Source organism: Heloderma suspectum, chromosome 6, assembly GCF_057233095.1.
Source record: "Heloderma suspectum isolate Gila_16-S chromosome 6, 16-S_ref, whole genome shotgun sequence".
Classification (NCBI taxonomy): domain Eukaryota; kingdom Metazoa; phylum Chordata; class Lepidosauria; order Squamata; family Helodermatidae; genus Heloderma; species Heloderma suspectum.
Window position 1 is genome coordinate 102645566 of NC_139463.1, and position 26501 is coordinate 102672066.

The 26501-nt window shown below is 45.3% G+C and overlaps 2 protein-coding genes across 4 annotated transcripts; both read right to left on the minus strand.

Annotated features, from left to right (window-relative positions):
- Positions 1 to 5384: 5384 nt before the first annotated feature.
- Positions 5385 to 16179, minus strand: TMEM219 (transmembrane protein 219). 2 transcript variants are annotated; one of them, XM_084805815.1, is made up of 6 exons: positions 15965 to 16179; positions 8064 to 8230; positions 6457 to 6679; positions 6237 to 6345; positions 6051 to 6162; positions 5385 to 5930 (listed from the first exon to the last, which is right to left on the minus strand). In XM_084805815.1, exons 2-6 carry the CDS (start codon positions 8220 to 8222, stop codon positions 5802 to 5804), a joined length of 732 nt encoding a protein of 243 aa, XP_084661941.1. In that variant the 5' UTR covers positions 8223 to 8230; positions 15965 to 16179; the 3' UTR covers positions 5385 to 5801. The 2 variants fall into 2 exon arrangements, with proteins under 2 accessions (XP_084661941.1, XP_084661940.1); XM_084805814.1 differs by lacking the exons at positions 5385 to 5930; positions 6051 to 6162; positions 6237 to 6345; positions 6457 to 6679; positions 8064 to 8230 and adding an exon at positions 12292 to 13945.
- A 2313-nt stretch (positions 16180 to 18492) lies between these two features.
- Positions 18493 to 25342, minus strand: LOC146342177 (uncharacterized). Of its 2 annotated transcripts, XM_084805816.1 has the most exons (6): positions 25058 to 25342; positions 24161 to 24320; positions 23299 to 23346; positions 20897 to 21733; positions 20082 to 20114; positions 18493 to 18831 (listed from the first exon to the last, which is right to left on the minus strand). In XM_084805816.1, the coding sequence occupies exons 2-6, from the start codon at positions 24270 to 24272 to the stop codon at positions 18782 to 18784; spliced, it is 1080 nt and encodes a 359-aa protein (XP_084661942.1). In that variant the 5' UTR covers positions 24273 to 24320; positions 25058 to 25342; the 3' UTR covers positions 18493 to 18781. The 2 variants fall into 2 exon arrangements, with proteins under 2 accessions (XP_084661942.1, XP_084661943.1); XM_084805817.1 differs by lacking the exon at positions 23299 to 23346.
- Between the last annotated feature and the right edge of the window lie 1159 nt (positions 25343 to 26501).

Here is a 26501-nt window from a genome sequence, read left to right on the forward strand (position 1 = left end):
AAGGTTTTGTGCGCCATGCCTCTGTTAAAGTAAATATCCTTGTGAGCGTTGTTGCTTTTGGGGCTCTTGTATGTGTTTCCTGAACCTTTCCTTAATAGCTAGCTGTTTTGTCATTCAAGAGGGGTCATTGTTGTTCAGTCAAGTCGTGACCCCATGAGCCATAGCACACCAGGCCTTCCTGTCCTCTGCTCTCTCCTGGAGTGAAGAGGGGTCATACTATGTCATTAGCTGCCTTTTGGTAAAGTGTTTTCTGCACTATTTACATGAAGATGCTTTCTGAAGCGTTTGGCTACTGAGATAATGGTACTGGTAGATGGTTGCACTTTGAGATGACCCTGGGAGAGAAACTTATGGGTAAGGAGCTTGGAGGCATGAGTGGTGGTTGGGAAAATGGACTGAGGAACCTGAAGACAGGAGACCAAGAAGGGGGAGCACAGAGAAATATGATGGAATTTCACACTGCTTAAGATAATTAGGGGATTATGCTGTAAGTGGAAGGAGAAAGGAATGCTAGGGAGACTGCTCTAGAGATATGGTAGCTAAAGAGCTGGAACAAAGGAAGTGGGACAAACCAGAGGCCTGAGAAAGTAACAAGTGGTGGAGACATGGGACTGGAAAAGGGAACTGAGGAGGAAGATAGGAGGGACTGGGCACTTTAGACAGGAAATCAGCAGACAGGCAATTGAGGGAGCTAAGGGGCATAGGACTGCTAGGTCTAGACAGGGGACATTATGCCAGTTGTGAATTGTGGCTCCTGCTGACAATGCAGCATTATGACCCTAGCAGTCCTAGAGGGGCAACAAGGAATGAGGCATGGCTGAATTTCACATATGAACTTTATGAACTGGCTAACCAGTTCTTTGGTTGCAAGCTTCTAGTTTTTATTAACTGAGGCATGATCCTGCCTGCCCAAGACAGGGAGTTTGGGTTGAATGCGTCAGGTTCAATGGAATTATGGCTATCCCATTCAAGCTAGAATGGATGCACACACATTTCAAGGGCCTAGATCCACCTTAAAATTAATGGGGTTATCATCAACCAGGATTTTCTCCCTCTATGATCACAATATTTAACCCTGATCAGCAATGCCTGTGTATCTGCCAAGTCAAGGAGTGTAAGAAAGAGTTACTGATGGCTGCTCCTCAACTCTGGAGTTCTAATGCTGGAAAACTCACCAAAATCCTAGTCTGTGATTCTTCTATAAGTGATGTAAGGTGTTTTTATTCAAACTGACTGGTTGGTGTGAGAAAGGGAGGACTAATTCATATACTATTACCCATAGTCTTTGGGATGGGGTAAGCTATAAATCAGCTTTGGAGACTGCTTTTGGCCTGCTGTTAGGTGAGATCGAGCAGGCAGGCGCTTGAGACAGAGCCTTCTCAGTGGTGGCAGCACAACTGTGGAATAATCCCCTTGCAGGGATTTGATCCTCTTCATGGATCACTGCCTTGTTGTGGCGAAGGGGCTTGTGTAACTTAGTGAAGCCATAAGCTGTGCCATGCAGGGCCACCCAAGACGGACAGGTCATGGCGGAGAGTTCTGACAAAATGTGGTCCACTGGCAACCCACTCCAGTATTCTTGCCCAGAAAACCCCATGGAACGTATTCCAAGGCTAAAAGATATGACGCCGGAAGATGAGCCCCTCAGGTCGGAAGGTGTCCAATATACTACTGGGGAAGAGCAGAGGGAATTTCCAGGTAGCGCCAGAAACAGTGAAGGGGCTGAGCCAAAGCCGAAAGGACGCTCAGCTGTGGATGTGTCTGGTGGTGAAAAGAAAATCCGATGCTGTAAAGAACAATATTGTTTAGGAACCTGGAATGTAAGATCAATGAATCAAGGTAAGCTGGAGGTGGTCAAACATGAGATGGCAAGACTGAATATCGACATCTTGGGAATCAGCGAACTAAAATGGACAAGCATGGGCGAATTTAATTCAGGTGACCATCATATCTACTACTGTGGGCAAGAATCCCTTAGAAGAAATGGAGTAGCACTCATAGTCAACAAAAGGGTGGGAAAAGCAGTACTGGGGTACAATCTCAAAAATGATAGCATGATCTCAGTACAAATCCAAGGCAAACCATTCAACATCACAGTAATTCAAGTCTATGCCCCAACCACTGAGGCTGAAGAAGCTGAGGTTGATCGGTTCTATGAAGACCTACAACACCTTCTAGAACTAACACCAAAAAAAGATGTCCTCTTCATCATAGGGGATTGGAATGCTAAAGCAGGAAGTCAAGAAATCACCGGGATAACAGGCAAGCATGGCCTTGGTGTACAAAATGAAGCAGAACAAAGGCTAATAGAGTTTTGCCAAGAGAACACGCTGATCATAGCAAACACTCTTTTCCAACAGCACAAGAGGCGACTCTACACATGGACATCACCAGATGGTCAGTATCGAAATCAGATTGATTATGTACTTCGCAGCCAAAGATGGAGAAGCTCCATACAGTCAGTAAAAACAAGACCTGGAGCTGACTGTGGCTCAGATCATGAGCTGCTTCTTGCAAAATTTCAGCTTAAATTGAAGAACGTCGGGAAAACCACTAAACCATTCAGGTATGACCTAAATCATATCCCTGATGAATATACAGTGGAGGTGAGGAATAGATTTCAGGGATTAGACCTGATAGAGTGCCTGAGGAACTATGGACGGAGGTCCGTAACATTGTTCAGGAGGCAGCAACTCAAAGGAAAAGAAATGCAAGAAAGCAAAGTGGCTGTCTGATGAGGCTTTACAAGTAGCTGAAGAAAGAAGGGAAGCGAAAAGCAAGGGAGAAAGGGGAAGATATATCCAACTGAATGCAGAGTTCTAGAGAATAGCAAGGAGAGACAAGAAGACCTTCTTAAATGAACAATGCAAGGAAATCGAGGAAAACAACAGAATGGGAAAGACTAGAGATCTCTTCAAGAAAATTGGAGATCTCAAGGGAACGTTTTGTGCAAAGACGGGCATGATAAAGGACAAAAAAGGCAGGGACCTAACAGAAGCAGATGAGATTAAGAAGAGGTGGCAAGAATACACAGAAGAACTATACAGGAAAGATCTTAATGTCCCTGATAGCTATGGTAGTGCGGTCACGGAACCTGAGCCGGACATCCTAGAGAGTGAAGTCAAGTGGGCCTTAGGAAGCATTATTAACAACAAAGCTAGCGAAGATGACAGTATTCCAGCTGAGCTGTTTAAGATCCTAAAAGATGATGCTGTTAAAGAGCTGCACTCAATATGCCAACAAATTTGGAACACTCAACAGTGGCCACAAGACTGGAAAAGGTCAGTTTACATTCCAATTCCAAAGAAGGGCAATGCCAAAGAGTGTTCAAACTATCGTACAATTGCGCTCATTTCACATGCCAGCAAGGTGATGCTCAAAATCCTACAAGCTAGGCTTCAGCAGTATGTGATCCGAGAACTGCCGGACGTACAAGCTGGGTTTCGAAGAGGCAGAGGAGCTAGAGATCAAATCGCCAATATTTGCTGGATTATGGAGACAGCAAGAGAATTCCAGAGAAACGTCTATTTCTGCTTCATTGACTATGCTAAAGCCTTTAATTATGTGGATCACAACAAACTGTGGCAAATTCTTAGAGATGGGAGTACCAGACCACCTTACCTGTCTCCTGAGAAACCTGTACAAGGGTCAAGAAGCAACAGTAAGAACCAGACATGGAACAACCGATTGGTTCAAAATTGGGAAAGGAGTATGACAAGGCTGCATATTGTCACCCTGCTTATTTAACTTATATGCAGAGTACATCATGAGAAACGCCGGGCTGGATGAATCACAGGTCGGAATTAAGATTGCTGGGAGAATTATCAACAACCTCAGATACGCAGATGATACCACCCTAATGGCAGAAGGCGAAGAGGATCTAAAGAGCCTCTTGTTGAGGGTGAAAGTGGAGAGTGCAAAAGCTGGTTTGAAACTCAACATTAAAAAAACCCGAAGATCATGGCATCTGGCCCCATCACTTCCTGGCATATAGAAGGGGAAGAAATGGAAGCTGTGACAGATTTTACTTTCTTGGGCTCCAAGATCACTGCAGACGGTGACTGTAGCCATGAAATTAAAAGACACTTGCTCCTTGGGAGGAAAGCTATGGCAAACCTAGACAGCATAGTAAGAAGCAGAGACATCACCTTTCCAACAAAGGTCCATCTAATCAAAGCTGTGGTTTTCCCAGTAGCAACGTATGGCTGTGAGAGCTGAACTATAAGGAAGGCTGAGCGCCGAAGAATTGATGCCTTTGAACTGTGGTGCTGAAGAAGACTCTTAAGAGTCCCCTGGACTGCAAGGAGGTCAAATCAGTCAATCCTAAAGGAAATCAACCCTGAGTGCTCATTGGAAGGATAGATGCTGAAGCTCAAATATTTTGGCCACCTAATGTGAAGAGAAAACTCCCCAGAAAAGACCCTGATGCTGGGAAAGATTGAAGGCAAAAGGAGAAGGGGACAGCAGAGGATGAGATGGCTAGAGAGCATCACTGTTGCAGTGAATATGAATTTGAGCACACTCCGGGAGAGAGCCCAGGACAGGAAGGCCTGGCGTGCTATGGTCCATGGGGTCACGAAGCGTCGGACACGACTTAACAACAACAACAAGGGATTTGATGTGCCCCCTTTCCTTTAACCTTCAAGCAATTGCTAAAGAACTTTTAAAATTTTGGCATGCTTTTAATTTTTAGTCTTCCACTTGCTGTTTGCTTTTAATCTGAGTGCTAGTTGTAAACTTTGCTTTTAATTACAGTTGTGATAACTTTTATCCTATATTCTTGTCTTCTTTTGTATTTTAACATTGTTATAAGGTACTAGGTATATCTTTGATTTTAAAAGCTGGGATAGAAATGCATAAAACAAATAAAAATAAAGTTCAAATAAATAATCTCTTAAACTGCTAATTGAACTAAATGGACCTAACTTCTTAGTAATAAATAGGATTGCACTGTAAATAAGCAAACGCTGATACAACTCACATCAACATGGAATGTTTTTTTATGGCCACATTACCTGCCCCCATTTATTATTATTTATTACATTTTTATCCTACCTTTCTTCCTCCTTAAGGAATCCAGGGTGGCATACATAATATTCCTTCTCTCCATTTTATCCTCACAACAACAACCCTGTGAGGTAGCTTGGTCTGAGAGCCTGTGACTGGCCCAAAGTCACCTAGTGAGCTTCCATGGCTAAGTGAGGACTAGAACCCAGATCTCCTGACTCCTAGTCGAGCACTCTAGCCCCTATACCACACTGGCTCTTATGTTATTCAATTTTGACTTGAGGATATGGTTCTATGATAGTGACCTCTGATCTGGTATCAGCTGGGCAATGACTATTGGTTATGGTAAGAAAGTGTGACCTAGAGCTCCTAATTTTAACAGAACGTTTATTATCAATGGCATGATAATCCCACTTAGGATAATGCTGTGGTAGTCTTTGCCCCACTCAACAACATGTGACACTCCCACAGTAATAATCTGAGAAATACTATTACTCAATTTGTGTCACTGGTACAACCACTCATAACACAAAGAACAAGACCTTTATCTTTTATATCTAATTTATTTCATTATCCCCTCTCACAGAGGTTAATCCAGTACTTCCACAGTGAACCAAGATCACAACTAAACTCTATTCACACCTCAGCCACCCCCACCACTATATAGGCTAGCTTCAGATCTACAAAATAGCAAGTGTTGTGCGATCCAGGTGCATTGAGAAAGGTGAGCAAATAGGCAGGACACCTGGGTTCTCTGGAATACGGAATAAAAGCATGGCATTGGCTGGACCCACTTAGATTTGACCCCATTTGTTTCTGGGTACAGGATAGCAAAGGCCAGCTGCACAACACAGCATGGCACAGAGGCAGAAAAGGAAAGCACTGGTCATCAGGAGACGTTGGCTGCAAAGGGCACGATCCGCCTAAGTGAAAGGAATGCAACAGTGAATGGTCCTTCCCTTGTAATCAGCTTTTAATATGGAGAATCCCCACACCCCAATACTCAAGACACTGTCACCTTCCCTGCAGCCCACGTGTCTTACCTGGTCCAGCATGCTGGACAGGGAAGGATTAGCCTGGTAATGTGATTTGTAGCAAATCCCTGGCTCTTCCAGATGTATGTCCCACTCCCCAATCACACATCTAGGTGGCTGTCTGGGGACAAGATGGCAGTATTGTATTAATGGGTTAAGAACCCTTTGCAACCAACCCTCTTGCTCTTGGCTCACCTGGTCTTGGGGAGAAGGGACGAAGGTGCAATGATGCTAAGGCAACATTCACGGGAAACTGAGTTCATGATGACAGCCAAGAGGTGGATTGACTCCTGGGCATCTGGACCTGTGTATGGAGTTGGTGGAAGGAAAGGTCAAGGGGAGATGGACAGGTAAACAGGATTCCTGAGATCTTTGAGAGGATACTGCAATTGACCAGGAGTGGGAGATCACTCACCTTTGAGACCCAGTTCTGTTCCACTGACTGTCAGACCTAGGTGTGTACCATTGGGAGGATCTGTGCCATTGTGAAGGTCAAAGGTCAGGCCAACCATGACAGAGAGTGTTGTAGGGGATTCAGCAGTGGTTGTGGAAGGAGGTGATGCTGAGGCATTTTGCTGGGTCTTATTTGGGATACAGAACATTAAATTTGCCAGAGACCTTAGCAGAGAGTTCCAGTCCTTAGAGATGAAGGGGGAAAAAGGAATGAGAAGAATTGCCTCTTAGTTGCTTCGGTTCTTTATTTTTCCTTTGCATCTACCTTTTAAAAAAAAAAATTCCAGTTTCACATGATCTTTCCTCTTAAAATCCCCTTTTGTTCTTAACATGTTGAAAACTGAACGATGGCAAAAAAAAAAAAAATTAAAGTTCCATAAAGTGTCAGAGCTTGGATATTAGAGAAAATAGCTGAACTCGTGGATTTAATAGTGTGCATTGTTGAAGTTAATATTCTTTTACTCCCCCTTCTCCAGGTGGTAGAACATTCAGAGCTATATGTTCAAGGACAATTTCCTTTGAAAAAGAAAGCACTTTTATGGCACCTTTGTAAAAAAACAACAACAACACATACACGCACACCCCATCTCTGTAATTCACAAAAGAACTGCACTGGCTGCCTATTAGCTACCAAACCATATTCAAGGTTCTGTTATATGTTTACAAGCCTTAAAAAAACTCAGCGCCAGGATACTTAGCCGACTGACTTCCCATATATACACTGAGTTGACCCCTGAGATCTTCTGAAGAGGCCTAATTGGTCATTCCATGACCAAGAGAGTGTTGCCAAGTAACAGCACATAAGCAGGCCTTCTCAGTAGTGGCACCCACCTTCTGGAACAACTTCCCATGCGTTGTTCTAGAGGCAGAAAGTGTGGTGAGTTTTAAACACATCTGGAAAACATATTTCCTTGACTTGTAGCGAGTGGACACTGCTCTGTTTTATGACTGTCTTGTTGTAATGTTTGGAAGTCTTTCCTGTTTTTATTGTTTTTACACTGTTTCTATATTGGTTTTATACCATATTATTGTGAACCACTTAGAGATTTTACAATATTAACGGCATAATCCTAGGTATGTTTAGACAGAAAAAAAGTCCTACAAGTCCTAGCATGCCTCAGCTCTAAGTGTTATAAAAATAGTATAAATACATAAATGCATACATTGGGACACAATGGTACTGAAACAGCAGCTAATACAGGCAATACTATTCTCAAGACTGAATTAACACAATCCCCCAAACTCAGAGAATTCAAAGCACATAAACCTGCTTTTGCAAGGAACAACCCAACACAGCTAGTTTTCCCCTAGCCCAGCCTATAATTCTATGCATTCCATCAGAGTAGACAATCAGCCTCAAAGCTTCAGTATAATGACCACTCAAAACCTCAGTCAGTGGGACTCCACCTAAACAGTTAGCAAGAGAATGAAGGGAAGATGGAGTCTCCACCATTGCCTTTTCCGCTATGCCTCCTAAAGTTTCCTCCTGCTTCCCTTACGGCCACAACCCAATTCCATCTCAAGCACTTTAGTCTGGTTGCCCATGTAAGGCCCTCATCTCTAGCTCACCTCTTTGACATCAGGATTTTGAACATCATGTGACTGGATGTAGGCAGCAAAACCGACAAAGGCAACAGCCAACGAAAGGAGGCAGAAGAAGAAGGAGACCAGAGGTGGGTGTCGCTCCAGACAGACACGTAGGGAACCCAGCAGGGAGCAGATGATCATGGTCAGCCCTAAGGGTGAGGGTAAGAAGGTTGCAGTGTCATTCCAGCACTAGAAGAAGCTGAAACATTTGCTGGAGAGCCAGTGTGGTATAGTGGTTAGAGTGTTGGACTGGGACTTGGGAGATCCAGATTCTAGTCCCACTCAGCCATGAAGCTCACTGGGTGACTTTGGGCCAGTCACAGACTTTTAGCTTAACCTACCCATGGGCTGTTGTGAGGATAAAATTGAGAGGAGGAAGACCACATAAGCCTCCTTGGGTTCCTTGCAACAGGAAAAAAAGATGGGATATGAATGTAATAAATACAATTAATAATAAATACTGGAACAGCCAAAAACAATGAAAAAGAATAGGCTGGCAACATGTACCCCGCTCCCCTTTGCGTGGACAGTATCTCAGCTTTGTTTTTCCTTTTTTCAAAAATCAAAGTCAAAATGTGTCCAAGGGACCCAGAAATGTGAACAGAAAAAATACCAAAATATATTAATTCAATTTCCTCACTGCTCAGACTAAAAATTTAATGGGCATGTGGTATAGTCCTTTCATGGGGCTGTAACTGCCGAAAATGCAGTGGAAGAGTGCTTGTTTGAGGGCACCCCTGCATTGAGATCTCCATGTAAATTAAAAGCTGACATTAACTTTTCATGCGCATTTTGAAATTGGGATGTTTTTAAACAAGTGATCCTCAGTGTGCATTCGGAGATAACATAGGTGAAGGCTGTACTAGATGTGATACTGACTGTTTAAATTAGCTCTAATTCTCACACTTTTGAAGAACTCACTTAGGATTTTGAGCTTCTGAAATTTGCAACAGCAGGATTCTTCACCACCCCGACTAGTTAGATGTCTCTGCTTACAAGAGAGAATTTGTCACTCAACCTGACATAGTTAGGTGACAATTTCATGCCCAAGACAATTTCTGCATATTGTTTTTGAAGCTGGCAAATTTCAAGAAAGGAACAGCTGAAATGGGGGAAAGCTGGTCATTTGCAATAGTAAGTAGCTTCATATGTTCTGCTCAATATGGCAATTTCACCACTGCTATGTCCTGTTTTAGAATATGGGAATGCAAATCCTTATGTCTGTTCCTCAAAATTCACCAAAACAGAGATGCCTCACAAAATGAGTACTCCGCACACAATGTGGACAATTAAACACATATTTGCTTGATTTCTTGTACTCCATTCACTTATTTTGTGAGGCTTCCCTCTGTTGATTCTTCTGGTCCTGTGAAACTGTTTCTCCCCATCTTTCAGTTACTTATATCTTAAGAATGACGTGTGCAATTCTGAGGCACATACCTGTTCTACGAGAGGGAGATCTCTTGTTTGTGTGTTATATCTCTTCAACGTACTCATAGCAAAATCACAGTGCAATGTACAGAAGGTCCCTTCTTTCTTGTCCACATGGTCACTATGAGTTTGCCTGAGCCAGTCATGCCCTCTTCCAGGATACTCCATTCCATTCGCACTTCCTCCTAATTTTCTGTTTTTCCCCTCTCCAACGATCAACCAGCATTCCACAGCTACTGAGTATGCTCATTGGGCTGTTTTGGGTGGCCCTCTAACCACCACTCTCATTAGTTTTCTAAATATTTTTTGTACTTCTGGAAATCTTGGGGGTTCCCCACATCTGCTGATCCACTCTTTTGTGAGTGGATGGTGCTGTTTTGGCTACATAAGGATTCACATTCAGAGAATGAGGTTGCTATTAGTATATAGCAGCCTTCTCTAACTTGGTGCCCTCCAGATGTGTTGGACTACATCTCATAATGCCACAGCCATTTTATGGGATTATGGGAGTCCAACACATCTGGAGGGCACCACCAGGTTGGAGAAGGCTGCTAAACAGGATGGCTATATGGAACCTCTAGGCTCAGAAGAATATGCCTCTGAGTATCAGCCACTGGGGAGTAACAGCAGGCGATGGCTATTGCTTTTGAGCCTTGTTTGTGCATTTCCCATCTGGTTGGCCACTGTGGGAAGCAGGATACTGGCCTAGATTGACATTTGGCCTGACTCGGCAAGGATGCACTTATGTCCTTCAACACTGAAAGTTCTGCTGCTTCCATTCTGTCATGTCTTCCTTACAATCATCTTCTCCAACACCCTTTTAAATGCTCCAAGGCAATAAACCTTGAGTGCGTACACCCAGGAATCAGGTTGTGCTATTTCAAAAGGAGAACAGCAAACAACTGTAAGTCAGGAATGCCACTTGGACTTTGTTACATCTCCCAGTATTGATTTCCCAAATGCCACTGCTTCGCATAGCAGCCACCATATGCTCAAACGGCTAAGACAATCCCTGTGTTGCCCCCTTTTTTCCTGTTTCATATATAGCCCCAGCACCCTTTCCCCAAGTCATCATTTAATTGTGAAAATAAAGAGGCATGTGGGGAGGGGAACATAAGGGTGCTTGAAAGCCCTGATCCCAGATGTGTGTGGAGGGACTGAGGGTGGGCAGCTAGTTCCTGGTATTCTGGACTGTTTCCTACATTACAAAAGAGATAGGAGGCAATGCCTGTAGGAAACAATGTGGAAAGCACATGGGTGGTCTTCACTTAAAAAATCCAACATATGCGGTTGTTGCACATGATCTTCTAATGTGGGTCACATATTTCCAGCACATAATGGGAAGATGTTTTCAATGGTGAGACAGAGAGACTCTCTCCGAGAACATCTGTGCTCCAGGGCTAATTCTAGGTGAGCTCTACTCCAAATTAAATCTGGCCACTAAAGACAGGCTGCCCTCCAGGCAATACAACAAATCCATTTTCTTCTGAAGTGGAGGGACATGCTATGGTTTTGTTTTAAGCCATTGTTAAAACAATCCCAACAACTGTTCAATATTCTAGCTGTGGCAAATGGCATATAATAGTCAAAGGCAAGTTTCAACACATTCTGTGTCTGCACAATGTGTTTGTAGCCAACATATATCAGTTGCTGCTTTCCTCTGTGGCATGAGAATACTCCCCATGAAGCTGGATGTTCCCTAGCAAATTAGAAAGAAAGCATTAGCACAAGGGGAGCCATCTTGAATCCATTTATCCTGTGTTCAGATTTTCTGCCAGTCATTAATTTAAAAAATATGCAAAATTTACTAGAAAAAAAGCTTCATTAGAGAAGGGAAAGTTTCTTGTTCGTTTTTGTAAAACAATGGCCTGTTCTGCCACAACACGGTTGCTCCAACAAACTGTAATTAGCTGGACAGGGAACAAGCAATGAGCTTGAATGCTTCCTACTTTCCCTCTTCTTCTCATGCACCCAGATTGGACAAACCAGGAAGTCTTTTTTCAATCACAGTTTCTTGTGACATCCAAGCCAAGAAACTATGGTTTAAGCATTGCTTACATTCCTGGTATGCAAACCAGAAACAAGTCATGTCTGCCCAAGTACAGAATGTGAGAATTACTGTCAGGGTTCCTGGTGAGCTGTTCAGATATATCTGCTGTTCCCCCATGAAGTCCATCACTCTGATCTTAAAAGTCCCTAGGTGTCCAGATGAATCCCCAAGATTGAAACAACTCAATCACAGCGAAGAAGATGGTAGCTTTATGTAGTAAAGTAGTATAAAAGATGCATTTAGGAGCAGAGAGACGTGAGTAGTCTGTGTTTTCAAGATCTGTATGGATTCCCACCACCCAGAGTATATGGGAAAGGGACTAGCCACCTAAATCAAGAGCTTTGAACCAAAGGAAGTAGAAAATACTTTATAATACTTTTGAGTAAACATACATTGGACTGCACTGTAAACAAGTCCCACTGAATTCAGTAAGGCTTACTCCCAGGTAAGTGTGAATAGGATTGCAGCCATAGGGTGCTTTCAGATAGAATGATCAATAAACTTTCATTTGCTGTGGCTACTAATCAGATAGGTGTACCGTATCTCTGCTTAGGTTTTACAGAAGAATAAAGGGGATGCATATGTCTCAACTCTTGGAGTTACACCTCCCACCCCACGTTTACACTATGATTGGTTCTATTCCCACCTGTTTTCAGAGGAATGCCGGACAGATTGTTTATAAGACTGCTTTCACCATAGCAATTACCTTAAAAAATAAAGCAACAACTTATCCAAAATCGTATCTTTTTTATTTGATGTATAAAATGAAGTACCACATAGTAGACTTTGGTATTACATGGTACACATGCTACAGCCAGGCCATACACACCTACTGAAGTTACGTGGGTAAATGAACCTTTCTTTTACAGAGGGTTCTTTTCAAAATAGGAGCAATAAGCAGCCCTGATCTGGCAAGCTCTCTTGGTCAGTCCAGCTTCTGACAGTGGTACTCGTGGCCTGGCTGAAGCATTCTGGTTTTCAGCAGCTGCAGGACTTTCCAACGGCTCCAGCAACTCATCACCCTTGATCTCACAGATATTGTGCAGGATGCAGCATGTGGCGATGACCACAGGAATTAGCTTCTCCCTCACATCCAGCCTCATCTGTAAACATCTCCAGCGAGCTCTCAGGACCCCAAAAGCTCTTTCTACACATGCTCGACACTTGGCAAGCCTCTCGTTGAATTTTTCTTGGGCCTCGGTTTTTGGTGCAGGGTATGGCTTCATTAGCCAGGGACGAAGCGGATATGCAGGATCCCCAATTACGACAGGGGTCATGGAAACCCCCTCCAACACTGTCTGAGTTTGGGGCCCGAAGGTGCCCTCGTCCATGCTGTTAAAAAAAGGAGAGTTGTGCAGGATTCGAGAGTCATGGGACCGTTCAGGAAAGCCGACATAGATATCAGTGAAACGGGATTTACTGTCCACCAGGGCCTGCAACACCATCGAATAGAAGCCTTTGCAATTAATGTAGGAGTCAGCAGAGAATGGGGGGCAGAGGATAGAGATATGTATGGCATCAATTGCGCCGAGACAGTTGGGGAAGCCCATCTCCTTGAAGCCCTTCATGATCTCCTGTGGTTCTCCCAGCTCAATTGTTTGGGCCAGCAACCTGCTGTTTATTTCCTCACAGACCTCTTCAAATATCGAGCATGCCGATGAAATCCCCACCCCAAAGAGCTCTGAGACGGTCTTGTAGCTGTCATGGTGAGCTAGTTTCCAAATGGTCATGGCAACCCTTTTTTCGACAGGAATGTGTGACCGCATACCGGTATCTCGACGCTGCAGGGCAGGGCGCAGTTCCTCAGCGATATACATCAGCGTTGAGCGTGACATTCGGAACAAAGAAATCCAGCACTTGTCGTCCTGCTCTGAAGAGATCATCCGCTCCCACCACTCGCTGCATCGTGGAAGCATCCAGTGGGATCGCTCAGACAAGGCCATCAGCTCATGCTCATAGTGCAGTGCAGGAGAAGATGAATACACCATGGTGACCACTGAGACGATTGCATTTCGGTGAAGCCGCAGCAGGGCTCTCTTGCGCCGGACGCTGGCTGAGAGGATCCGTCTAAGCACTGCGGCTGACCTGCGGAAGCGTCTGCGCTGCAGAATCCTCGCTATTGCAAAAATCACTGTGCGCCTGTTGAGCATCCACTGCTGCACCAGCAACTGGGAAGTTTGAACGCAGGCAGCAACAAGGGCCAGGCACTCCTGCTCCATTTATCCAGGCACTTTTGAAGCTCACGACAGTCTCAGGAGGAAGTGATGTCAGTGAGCTGTGAGACAAAAATCTTCCCCCTGCTACACCATTGGACAAGGCGGGGATGACATCACCAGGCAGGAATGACTCATAACCAATTCCTTGCACTTCAACCGGAAAGGCACTGTTGAACCGAAGGGCAATGCATTGTAATTGGGATTTTGCTCACTGATTGAAACATATGTACATATCAATTGTGAAGTCCCCCCTTTTTTTAATACGCTGAGCGGAAGAGAATTGTTCCATTTAGGAAGTATCCAGCCATTACCCATTCTCCATTTCAAAATGTGTAAGTTTTTAGAGGGTCATATATAGTAAGCATGTCCTTAAAATGTTGGGGGCTATTTCATCTGCCCAGAAAATTGTAGTAGGTGTGTAGAAAATTGTTAGAGGTTTGTACTGCGCCCCCCAAAATGATACTTGGGTCCTGTGTGTGCAAGGGTTGGCTGTAGCTTCTCATTGACTCAGGCACTCAGCACTTGCTCATAAACACTCTTTCCGTTACTACACACCTTTGTTTCAAGGCTCAATGTGGCATTCAAAACAGGGCCTAGGCTGGATGCATTCCCAGCTCAGAAGAAGTTCTTGGGATGGCTTGAGTTAAAAGTATGCAGATGTACAGATGGTTAGTGTGGTATAAGCAGACAGTTTTCTTGTTCATCAATTACACTAAACACCACTTCTCCCAGGAGCTCAAAGCGGCATACATGGTTCTCCCCACTCCTGTATTTTATCTTCACAACAACCCTGTGAGGACTGAGAAATAGTGACTGACCCTAAGTCACCCAGAGAACTTAATGGCTGTGAGGATTCAAACCTTGGTCTCCCTATTCTAGTCTGGCACTCTAACACTACATTACAGAGTTTAGACTTAATAGATTTAGGTTCAAATGCACTCTCAACTGTAAAAATGCAACAAGCAAACTTGGGCAAGTCATCATTTATCACCCTGAGTTTCCACAGTGACAAGAAAGAGCAGGCTGTATTTACTAAGAAGTGCTTTGGGAATAAATGGGGGGAGGGAGTGATTGATGCAGTAGATCACTTCTCTTTCAGCTGCTGACAAGAGAGAGAGCATATGCTTGTAAATAGCCCTTCCTAAGCTATAGATACAAGCAGGTGTATTAATCTCTCTAAATAAAGGGATATGAGGATGCCATCCTATGCACACTTACCAAGGAGTAAGCCCCATTGAACAGAGTGGGACTTACTTCTGGGTAGGCATGCATAGGACTGGACTGCACATCAAATATTATGATTAATAGTTTATCAACTGGGAGGGGCCTCTAGCATAATTCAGTACTAGAGCACATGTTTTGCATGCTGAAGATCTGCTAGGTTCAGTGTCTGGCCATTTGCAGTTAAAAAGATCTTAGCTAGCAGGGTTGGGAATGATCTCTCTGTGCCTGAGATCCTAGAAAGCCATAGTGGTACATTTTGGTAATTTTAGACTCTGGACTTTATGGTTTATGAGGGGGGTGGGGCCTTCAGATGAGAATATCCCAGTGAAGACTGGTGTCTGATGTCAGCGGGGCGGTGAATCTCCTCCAGGTTTCAGTCAGAACTCTAAGGGTTGGATAGTCTCCTTAGAATTCTGATTTGTTCTGACTGAAACCTGGAATGGATTTACCACCCCACTGACATTGGATTCCTGCATTGAGCAGGGGGGTGGACTCGATGGCCTTGTAGGCCCCTTCCAACCCTACTATTCTATGATATGATTCTATGATTGGAGCCACCAGTCTCCAATGGAATATGTATTACTTCATTTATCTCCAAATGTGATAAACTAGCCCTGCTGCATTCGAGGGCCCTTCTGCTGAGCGTGGGCCTGGACTTGTGCCCCGCAGCCCTGCCCTGAGGGCACCACTGAACCCCTGACAACACTGAGGTAGATTGGGCTGAGTCGCTGGGAGCTGACTCTTTGTACATTCATTTTCATTAAATGTTTCATTCCACCGCTTTAAAACTGGTCTATATTTGAACAAAATGGCTATTGTGGAAAAGAGGGACTGAGCTGGAGAGCAAAACAGCCAGAGGAGGAGGATGACGAGAAAGTGGAACAGGCAGCTGGGGTGGGAGAGGAGAGAGAAGGAAACCAGGTATGGTCCTCAGGAACAAAGCAGGTGCAGTCTCATCTTACCTCCGTCCCGTTCTCTCCTCTGCTGCCCTCCAGACTGCAGCTAAGGCGCCTTTCCCTTTTACGCAGGTTGCCACTCTCGAGGGTACTGTCCCTTAAAGAGGCAGTTGCGCCCACCCATTTCCTCACTTTTGCAAGGCAATCCCACCAGGTAACTACTCTGGAGCGCACGCGCAAGCGACACTCCCTCGTCCCCCTCGTCTCTCAACACGCAGGAGAAAGGGCGCTCTGGAGTGACGCAGTATTATTCGCAGGACTCTTTGGATATTGCGCACGCGCCCCACGCCGACGGCTCCCCTCCCTCCAATCTATAGAAATTCTGCCGTCCCTTCAAGAAAGCCGGCGGTCATCAACTTGTCTATGTGCCGGCAGGAGCAGGGCGCGTGCCTTCCGACTTAACGGCTCCTCAGGATCATAGAGGAAGACTTCCACGGAGGTCCAGACCTACCCCAACTGCTGAACTCTTTGAGAGCCATTTTGATTGAGGGCAAAAGGGCTCATTTAAGGATTCCCAGTTTATCATTACAACAATTTTTAGCTACCTTTAGATAACTATCTTATACATTAAATAAAGTCTTGCGGCTCCTTAAATACTAACCAGTGTATGAACCCTTATCCTCATTTGGCATATTTGCATGCATATGGCCGGGGGTGAGGCGGCTGAACAGTAAACAGTAAACTGAAATGTTAAATGCAGGCAGTGACAATTATCTTATTTACAGTGGCCATTCACAAAACCGTTCTTGGGTGTTGACAGATATCCTCCCATCAAACAAACGGTTGTCTGTTGAAATGTAGTTCAACAGTTTCAGTGCAGAAATTGGTCTTGTTACTTTGAGCACAAATGGCCACCTTGAAGTAATTGATAGTGTTCACCCCATCTTTTGAATATTGCCGTTTCTGACATCAGATGTGTATCCTTTGCATAGACTAGCCTGTGCAGAATGCTAGGCCAGCCTTCTCCGACCTGGTGGCCTCCAGATGTCTTGGACTTCAATTCTCACCAGCCCTAGCCAACATGGCTAATGGTCAGGAATTATGGGAGCTGTAGCCCAAAGCATCTGGAGGGCACCAGGGTGGGGAAGGTTGTGCTAGGGAACTGCTAACAAATGATGGGATAACTCACTTTGAGATATGATGTGTATGAACCCCTCATGGATGGGGTTGTGGATGGTATACTTAGGTCCTGTAATTGTGTTGCCAGAGCAGCTATAGACAGAATTGGCATCTGTGCCTGTATCTCAAATTATGTGATCTATTGCTGGTGATAAGCTTACTGGTGAGTCAGTATAACTGTTCACTTGTTAAAGTGGCAGGCCTTCCAAAAACACACTTCCATATGCGTATATGGTCTCTCTTTCAGAGTTCCTCTCTGTTGAACCTCTTTACTTTCTCCTGTGCCCCATTTTCCTTTTTCTTCTTCTATAAGCAGTCTTTAAAAAATTATCCTGATAGCTGCCAGATTCATCTGGCAGCCTTCTACCCTTTCCCCCTTTGTTTCCTTGTTAGGTTATGTGGGACATACCCATTATTTCACTCTTTCTAGTTTTTAATGAGACAAACATCACCATCCTCGTAATATATGCAAGAGTAAATCAAACTCAGGTTTGTATTAAGAGGACCCAGACAGTGCAGCTGCTCAAACTAAGAACTAAATATTTGGAGATATCACACTAATTTTAATACTATTTTATTCCCTGCAAGAATGCTTAGGAATACAGCTTTGCCTTTCTGTGGAAGAGCTTAACAAGAAACCAGTCTACTACTACTAGTGCTTGTGCCGCCCAGAAGGACATGAAAAGCAACTTTCTTCTGGCAGCCAGATAAATGGTGGTAGCAGCAGGAAGCGATTCCTTTTGCAAATATTCTCATTAACAGTGCAAACCTGTCTGTCTGAAGTCCCATTATGCTCAGTGAGTCCTACCCCTTAGTAAATGTGCTTCAGACTGCATCCCAAGGATAATATGGATGGGTGCACCCCCACATATCAGTTAAGTGTTATTATAGCAGTTTAATAGTTGTGCCAATTCACAGGCTTTTAAGAACACAATAGCAAATAGCAAAACTTTTTAAAGGTTAGGTGCTTTATAACAGTAACAGCCGGTCTAGAAGCTAAATAAACAAGAGGAAATAAAGAGGATTAATCACCACCTAGGTAAAAGGGCACTCAAAAGAGCTGCCAGATATCAACCTTTTACCTCTAAAGATGCATAGAAGGAAAAAATCCTGCCAAGCAGCACCTCCCATCAATGGGCTGCCAGAAGGCACAGCAATTTTTTTTCATTTCTATTTAATGAAGGCATTCATTTGCAGTATTTCTTAGCCAAACATTTTTGCTCTCTTCTGGTAAAACATCTCAAGGCTTCCACCCCACCCCCCAGCTTTCAGAAACACCTGAAATCTTTTTGTCTCTCCTCCAAAACAGTTTGCCCCCACACCACTTTTGGTATCACGAGCTTCAACACCATCTCCCCCCATGCTGGTTAAAGTGCTGAGTAAGAAGGAGACACTGACAAGAGAAGAGAATTGAATTTAAATAAATTCTTTTTTGCCTTTATTTTCAGGGGAATCCAGAGAAATTAAAAACCATGTGAAGAAATTAAAAACCAGAGCATTAAATCAGAGGGAGGGAGGGAGACATCAGTCCCACCCAGGACAATTTGGGCTATAACAGCAAAGGAAGGGAGGTAGGCAGGTAGCATAGCTTCCCCTTTCAAGATGCCTGGGCTTCTCCAGTCTTCAAGGGGGTGGGGTAGGTGCCTTGCCTTTCCCCATGTGCCCCCCTTATCTTAGCGGTGCTTCCCCTGGGTATTCTTGGAGTTAACCCTTCCCATCCAAGGTGTCCATGTAGACCATCACTCTGCTAGGAGCTAGAGGGGAAAAGAAAAATGGAAAACAAAAGATGATGGCACAATGAACAAGGGAGATGTACCACAGGTAGTACACAAATGCCAAGCCCAATGCTGCAAAACCCACTCTCTTACTGTACTAAACTGACAGTCAAAGGACAGCCCCCTATCAATCTGCTCCCACACAAGCAGTTATTTTGTGACTTGGCTGAATTGTCTAAGGCAGCCCCACATCCAAAACCAGGTAGTCGTGAACTTCAGCAACTCTACTCTGCTCTTGCCCCGCCCTTGGGTACCACAGACCCATGCAGTAGTTTCTACACCTCCCCATACTGTAGATAACCACTCAGCTGAGTTTCTCACACAACAAGTTATATCTAATGTTAGTCCTACTTCAAGCAGACCCATTGAAATGAATGGGACTTAAGTCAGGTAGGTTAACCGCTTAACCTGGTTAAGTCAGACTAACATTGGCTACAACCCAATGTCTATCTGCTCTTGATTCCCTGTGTCTGCTACTGCAAAGACTGAAAGCTTTGGCTACCCGGCTTCTGAACCTAGGACAACAATGGCCAGTGTCTGTTGTTAGGTGTTGCTACCTTGAGAGTTCTCCAGTTATGATCTGGGGTTGGAAGTATTTTACAAACACAGCTTGATACTTTCATTTCATACTCTGTCAGCATCATCTAGCAATTAGGGCTTCAAAATTATGAAGCACAGGTGCTCAAGCACAGCTGGGACACTGCCCTGAAAAAATGCTACAGGAAGTTATATTAAAATGTGGAATCAGTGTATCACAATTCTTAAAAGCAATTTTCCTTACAAAAATGGTGGTAAAATTTTCACCAACCTGGCAGTCAGATAAAATTGTGTTTTTGGGTGGTGGTGGGTGGAGCTGCAACTGGCTATATGACAAGGAATTGGCAAATATATTGAGAAATGTACATTTGCTGTGTAACCAGGGGAAGATTGAATCAATAAGCTTTCACTTGCTTAATCAAGCTCCTGTACAGTGTTTTGGCTGTTTCTGATTAAGAATAAACCGGATCACGCACCCACAACTCTTGGGAGTGTCCATGATTCCCTAATGTCCCTCCAGTTTTCCACCTACATCCCTCCAATTCACACAATTGTACTCCTCTCCATATCTTCATTTACGAAGCCACAGATTCAGTCCCCATATCTCCAGTCAGTACTGAGCAGAACTGGGCTGGATGTGTAAGCTCAACTGACCTAGGATTCTAAAGGGTTAGAATCCTCCCATTCCTTACCTTGATTGTGTAGCTCCCATATATGACTCCATTCTGCATTAGAAGGAGAGAGAAAAAAAAGAAATTAGAAGTCAGGCACTGATGCTTCCTGTTCCTAAATAAGCTCCAGTGTCCCTCTAATATACTTTAAGCAGCTCACTCCTCTACAAGTTTCTAAATTTCAACCACATTGAGGAGTTGGGGTCCAGCACATGCCCATCCCTGTGCACTGAAGGTAGAAATTCTCCAAACTTTGACTCAATCCACCTAAAATTACATGAAGGGATCTGCACCAAGTTATCTCAGGCAATGACCAAATTATCAGGGATAAAGGTGGGGGCTTGATGAAACCCACAAGCTCCTGCTCTGACTCCAACTTTAGCCAAATCATGGCCCCCCTTAGCCTTCGAAAGACAGTAGCTAGGGCTATCACAAAAGGCTCCCTTCGACCCCTCCTGCCCATAGTAATATGAACACTGGTCTAGCGAAAATGTAGAATTCCAAGATAAAATGTGTTTTATCTAGTGAGCAATGAAAAAGATGAGGAAAATAAATCCTATATTCACAATACTTGTCTTTTCTGCCTTCACAGGCTGCCTTTACCATCCCAGACCCTGACCTTTCCATGAATTGTAGCAGACATTCTTTGCACCCTATGACGTGACTGCCTATACTCTCACCATCACCATGCACATCCCTAATCTTCCAAATGAAAGATTTCTTCATCTTCACCATCTTTCTCTCAGATATGTTCAGTTATCTATACGAGAGTTCCTAGACCTCAACATATACACCTCCCCTCCAAGGGCAGCATTGGGTTCCTTCCACCATCTTACCTTCCAAATGATAATTTCTTGCAGCCTGCCAGTCATTGGCTTCCATTTTCTCCCAGCATGCTCCAGTGTCTGCATCTTCTACATCATTATCTGGTGCTGTCCCACCACCCCCTCCATGCCCAGCTCCTGGCTCATTGATAAAGGAGAGGCCCCACTCATTTTGAAAGATGGCTCCCAGGTGCTGCCGCCGACTGTTGTCAGTTGGCGGGGGACTGCTAGGGGGTGGCGCCAAGACACAGTTGGGGAGGCTATTAGTGGTGCGGACGGCTGAGGCAGGAACGTGGCAGGCTTTCCCTGGTTGATCCAAGTTCTCTTTCAGCTTGCTGGCATAAGAGATCTTGGGGATGATCCGGGCACTACTGCTATCAACCGGGAAAGCAGGAAGGGGCCGGAAGAGTGACCATGTTTCCTTCCCAGAATCCTCAGTGGTTGCGTTGGTGGGATTAGATGTAACGGCAGGCTTCTCACTAGCTTTGACAGCGCTGTCTCGTTCTGATTCAGGAGACGACGATGGGGAGGGTGGGTCGGAATAGCCACGGCGTCGGTGCTGCCATCGCCCATTGGAAATGCCCTCAGGAGCACAGTGGTGGCCATTGGTGCTGGGTCCCCATTCCTTGCGGTCTGAGGGACTGCCTCGGTAGGTCTTCCGGTAGGCAGCATGGAACGGCCGGCCATGGTAGAAGTGATGAGGGTAGCGGCGGGGGTGGTGAGGAACTGGAGGGTCCCGCTCAGATAATTGGAGATTGCGGATATTAAGGCTGTTGGAAGGGCTCAAGGGAACACTGGGTTCTTCAGCTATCTCAGGGGGTGCAGCATACCCATTTGATTCCCACGAACCTGAAGAGGAAGGACAGAAAGAGTGAGGAAAAGACCTGGATCGGTTAGTTTGTAGAATACAGAGCACGTTTTTCCTCCCCAAGGCATTTCAGAACAGGAAAGAAGATAATGCCTCCCTCATTTACTTCTGTCATCCTCCCATTATTGACACTATCACTGTAAGCTCCTCAGGGCAGTGACCCATCTTTTAATTTGGCTTATGTTAACTCTATAAGGCACCATTTTCATTGATGCTGCACTAACAACAATCAATACACTGACCTGCCCCCAAGCATAACCACAATAAAATATGGCAGATTGCTAGCATTTGGAGATTTGGTAATCAGGCTGGGAAAATACCAGGACACCTAAACATTTCAATATTTGTATGCTTTGTTTTTGTGGAATACAAAAATATTTTTATCCAGCTTGGGATCAACAGGCCATCAATAAACAGGGAATAGAACCCCATGGTGGTACAAGTTATAATCACTTCCCTGGGGTAGGGGGGTGGGGGAGATGATCAGTGGCTAAAGTCTTCCCGTCAAATCCTAAGTGCTGCTAACTCCCTAAATCCCAGACAAGAATTACAGAATTGCCTTTGCAAATGACAGAAAGAAAGAAAGGGTTGCGGGCGGGAAGAATTCCTCTTCTGTGCTGCCACGGCTTAAGAAATTATACAATTTGAAAATACCACTTTTGAGGCTGTATTAACACACAGCCTGCTTTTTTTGTGGTTATTTAAATCTGTCTTGCAGATATGCCACAAAAGTTACTAGAATGCATTTTTTACTAGTCTGCCAAGAGGCTAGTAGCCTGTTTCCATGCTGTCTGCAGAGGAGAGGACCCCCCCCCCCATTTTGTGGGCACCATTAAAAAAAACACTACCACACAGGCTACTAATCTCTTGGCAGGCTAGTAAAAAAATTGCTTTCTACTAAACAGGCTGGCAGAGGAGGGGCAAGTTTCCTTTCCTCCACAGCCTGCAGTCTAACAGTGGAGGAATGGAGAAATCTGTCCTTCCTCTGCCAGCCCATTCACTTGCCTCTATGGAATTCCTAATCTCCAGAATGCTAAATACAAGGCTGATTTAGCTTTTACAATATTCTGCCTTCAAGTTTTCAAGCTTCTCTCTACAATTAGAAGGACCAAGGAAGGAAAAACAGACCCCTCTCCAAAGATCCCAGAAGCCCTCGACCCAAGAGTCTTTCCTGTCAGACACAAAGCCCAACCCCACTGTCCAGAAAATCCAGTAGTCCCCAGTTCTTTTGAACTTGTAGACTTCATTCCATTCCTAAATAAACTATAGCCCTTCCCCAGAGTGTGTTAGAAGGAGAAATGAGTACTTAGATTTATGCCAAATTTTATCTAGTAAAGAAGAGCGGCGGACAATTACACCTCCACACCATTTCAACAGACAAGAAAGACTGAGTGAAGGGTGCATACAGTGTGGAATTCTAGGTTCTCAGGATGAATGTATCTCACCCAGCACTGAGGTGCAGCTACCTCTGGGACAGAAACACACACAGACAGCATGAGAGAAGGGAAAAGGGGGAAGGCCCCAGTCCCAATTCAGTGCAACACACCTTCTCTGGAGACCTGGCTTGGCCTGTAGCCCAGCTCTGCTCCACCCCCTGTATGACAGAAAGAAGGTTTTTACTTTTAGTGGTTACAGGCAATAAGGATAGCTATAACTTAGAAGCATGTTACATAAGGCAGTTAGCCAAACAGGAGCCACTGAACAAATAACTGAATAGGGCCTGCCACAGTGAGGAACAGGAAACTGAAACTCAGGAAGGGGAGAGTTGCCTAGGGAGTTGAGAGTTACCAGGGAGGGAACAGGACTCCTGGCTTTCATGGAGAAATGGGTGGCTGGTCCTTTACTGTAGGTTGTCTGACCCTGTTGGGGGAAAGGGCTGCAGGAAACTTCATCTGGGGATGGGGTGGGAATTGCAGCCCTGCAAACCTAGCAGAAAATAAATAGCTGAGGCAAGTAAAATGTAGGTATGAGTTTATTCTAGTGCTGGTGAGAACTTCCTTGTCCCAGGAGTCCAGAAACTCTTGGACTAAAGGGGCAAGGGATGCATACAAGGAGTTGGGGGCAGGGGGGAGAGAAGGAAGGTGAGAGACAGCTAGTTTGGAGTAAAGCAAATCTGAAAAAATATGTCAACATTTTAAGCATCCAGCATCAAATTTCTAGAGTCTGGATGGCCAGAAAGCCGAATTTTTACTACCTCTGAAGTAGGCTCCCATGACTTAAAACAGCCTTCTCCAACTGGGTGCCCTCCAGATGTGTTGGATTACTACTGGCACCATCCCCAGCCAACCATGCTGGCTGAGGGATGCTGAGTGTTGTACTCCAACACATCTTGTGGGCACCTGGTTGGGGAAGGCTGACTTAGAATATAAATTGCTGGATGCCAGGCCTCTTGGGTCCACCTAAGTTACCTGCTCGGATGCGGTTGCTGAGGTTGTGGCATTTCTCCTTCTTCCCCCCCAAGAGACGCAGCTCCTCCTCTGGGTTACGATTCTCATCCATGCCCAGTTCCTCTTTCTGCATCGCCTCTGGCTGGTCTGGGCCGTAGGTTGGCAAACAAACAGTGGGACCCTCAAGGATGCAAAAGGTGTTCCTTAATGCCAGGAACCTGACCACAGCTCTGTTCCAACCCTCTTTCCAGGAAGACACAGGCTTCCCAGGGACCACTTTCTTTCTGCGCTACAAACTAGCCGCCTGTTCCTGAAAGTGACAATACTAGAACTCGCCAACAACACGAACAAAAAAGCCACCTAAATTGCAGGGATTTCTCTAATGAAAGCTCCCAGATCCACTGCTGTGCTCCCCAAGTTCTGCAACACTACCACAGTTAAAGTGGATGAAATGGGGATCTCTAGTTCTTGTACCTGCTGTGATAACCTTGGACACCCTAAACTAATCTCCAGGTAAAAGACCTCATACAAAGTCCTGCATAAGGCTGAAAATAAAAAAAAGAAGTTGCCCCCTAAAATCTCCTCTCTTAGTTGTCTCTATGTCCTTCTACTGCCTCCCCCGTTACTCAGCACTGCTACAACCCTCGGGGATCCAGGCCAAAATTCGACACCTCCCTACAACTATAACGGAAGCTTCTTTCCTTTTCGATACTAAACCCCCGATGGCTCAAAAAGAAAAAGCTGCTTTTTCTTACTGAAGGCCTTTCTTGCGCACAGCCCACCCCTAACGTGACTCCCCACCCACCCCCACCACCTTTGCTAATAGCCTGGCTGTCCTCTAAGAAGTTCGCCAAAAAACCCGCCAACCCAAACCTATTTCCCCGCCCCACTTTTTGGGGGCCCGCAAACTTCCCCTACCGTTTTTCCAGCCCCTCGGGCCCGCCTTGCCCCCGTTCCGTCGATTTGGGCCCTCCTCACAGCGCAGCGAAACCCCCCCTAGGCCCGGCCTCACGCTCCCAAAAATGCGGCTAAGGAAGCTCCGCTTTAAAAAAAAAAAACACCCCTCCGAAGGAAGGCCCTGCACAGAGGCACCGCGAAGCCCGCGCCCCAAGGCCCAACTGCCCCCTTCGCCCCGCCCGCCTGCCTGCCTCGAACCAACACCGCGCCCGCCTGCGCTCTACGCTCGGTCCTCCCTCAGGCCCAGGCGATTTCCCCCAAGCCCGCCCGGCACATTCACCCAGCCAGCCCCCGCCACGTGACCGGTTTCCCCCTTCGGCCGCCTCTGGTCATGTGACCACCACAGCCCCGCGGCTTCCGGGGAGGTACCCCTAGCACGTGACCCAGCCTGGGTCACGTTACTTCCTCCTTTATCACGCGGGCGTTTCTTTGGGTCTGCCGTCCGCAGTCTCTGGGGTTGATTGGTTGGTTTCCATGTGTTTTTTTCCTTTTCCTTCCGCGCAGCGTGATTTTGGATTTTTTTTTAAAAAAAAAAATCATACGTTTCCCATACAAGGGGTTGGATCCAGGCGTAGCCGTACTAAGAGTTGACCCATTGACATCAGTGGGAGTTTCAGTCATGGCTAACTTTCAGTCCCATTGATTTCAGTGGGTCTACTCTTAAGTATGGCTAAGCCTGGATCCAAGCCGTTTTATTTTTTCATTTAGCATAACTTGTATGGCTTTGCTGGCTGGGAATCATGGGAGTTGTTGTCCCCGCATCTGGAGGGCACCAGCTGGGGAAGGCTGGTTAACCGTATGCATGTTTACCTGGAAGTGAACTCCACTGGGCTCAGTGGAGACTTCTGAGTAAACATGTACTCAGCCCATATGCAGATCAAACACATGCTGGATATACATAATCTCAGTGAAGGACTTGATTTTAGGAGATGTTTGTATAGACTTAACTGCAACGTTAGGTAAAAAGAAAAGGTTCCTCCTGCGCAAGCACCAAGTCATTGCTGACTCCTAGAGGGACGCTGCTTTCGCTGGCGTTTTCATGGCAGACTATAGCGGGGTGCTTTGCCATTGCCTTCCCCAGTCGTGACTACCTTTCCCCCAGCAAGCTGGGTCCTCATTTTACCGACCTCGGCAGGATGGAAGGCTGAGTCAACCTGAGCCTAGGGACCCAGCTTCCGCTGGGATCGAACTCAGGTCGTGGGTAGAGTTTCGGTTGCAATACTGCCACCTACTATATATAATCAAGTGCAGATCCTATGCCACAATACTAGGCTCAGTCATCTTGGAAATTTTTCCTTTTTGGAAACCTGCAGTGTGATTCATCGCAGTAACAACCCTATAAACAGATGTCTAGGTGCTATTACTGAGATAGCAGTAATTGCAACCTCATTCATTTCCTTGACAC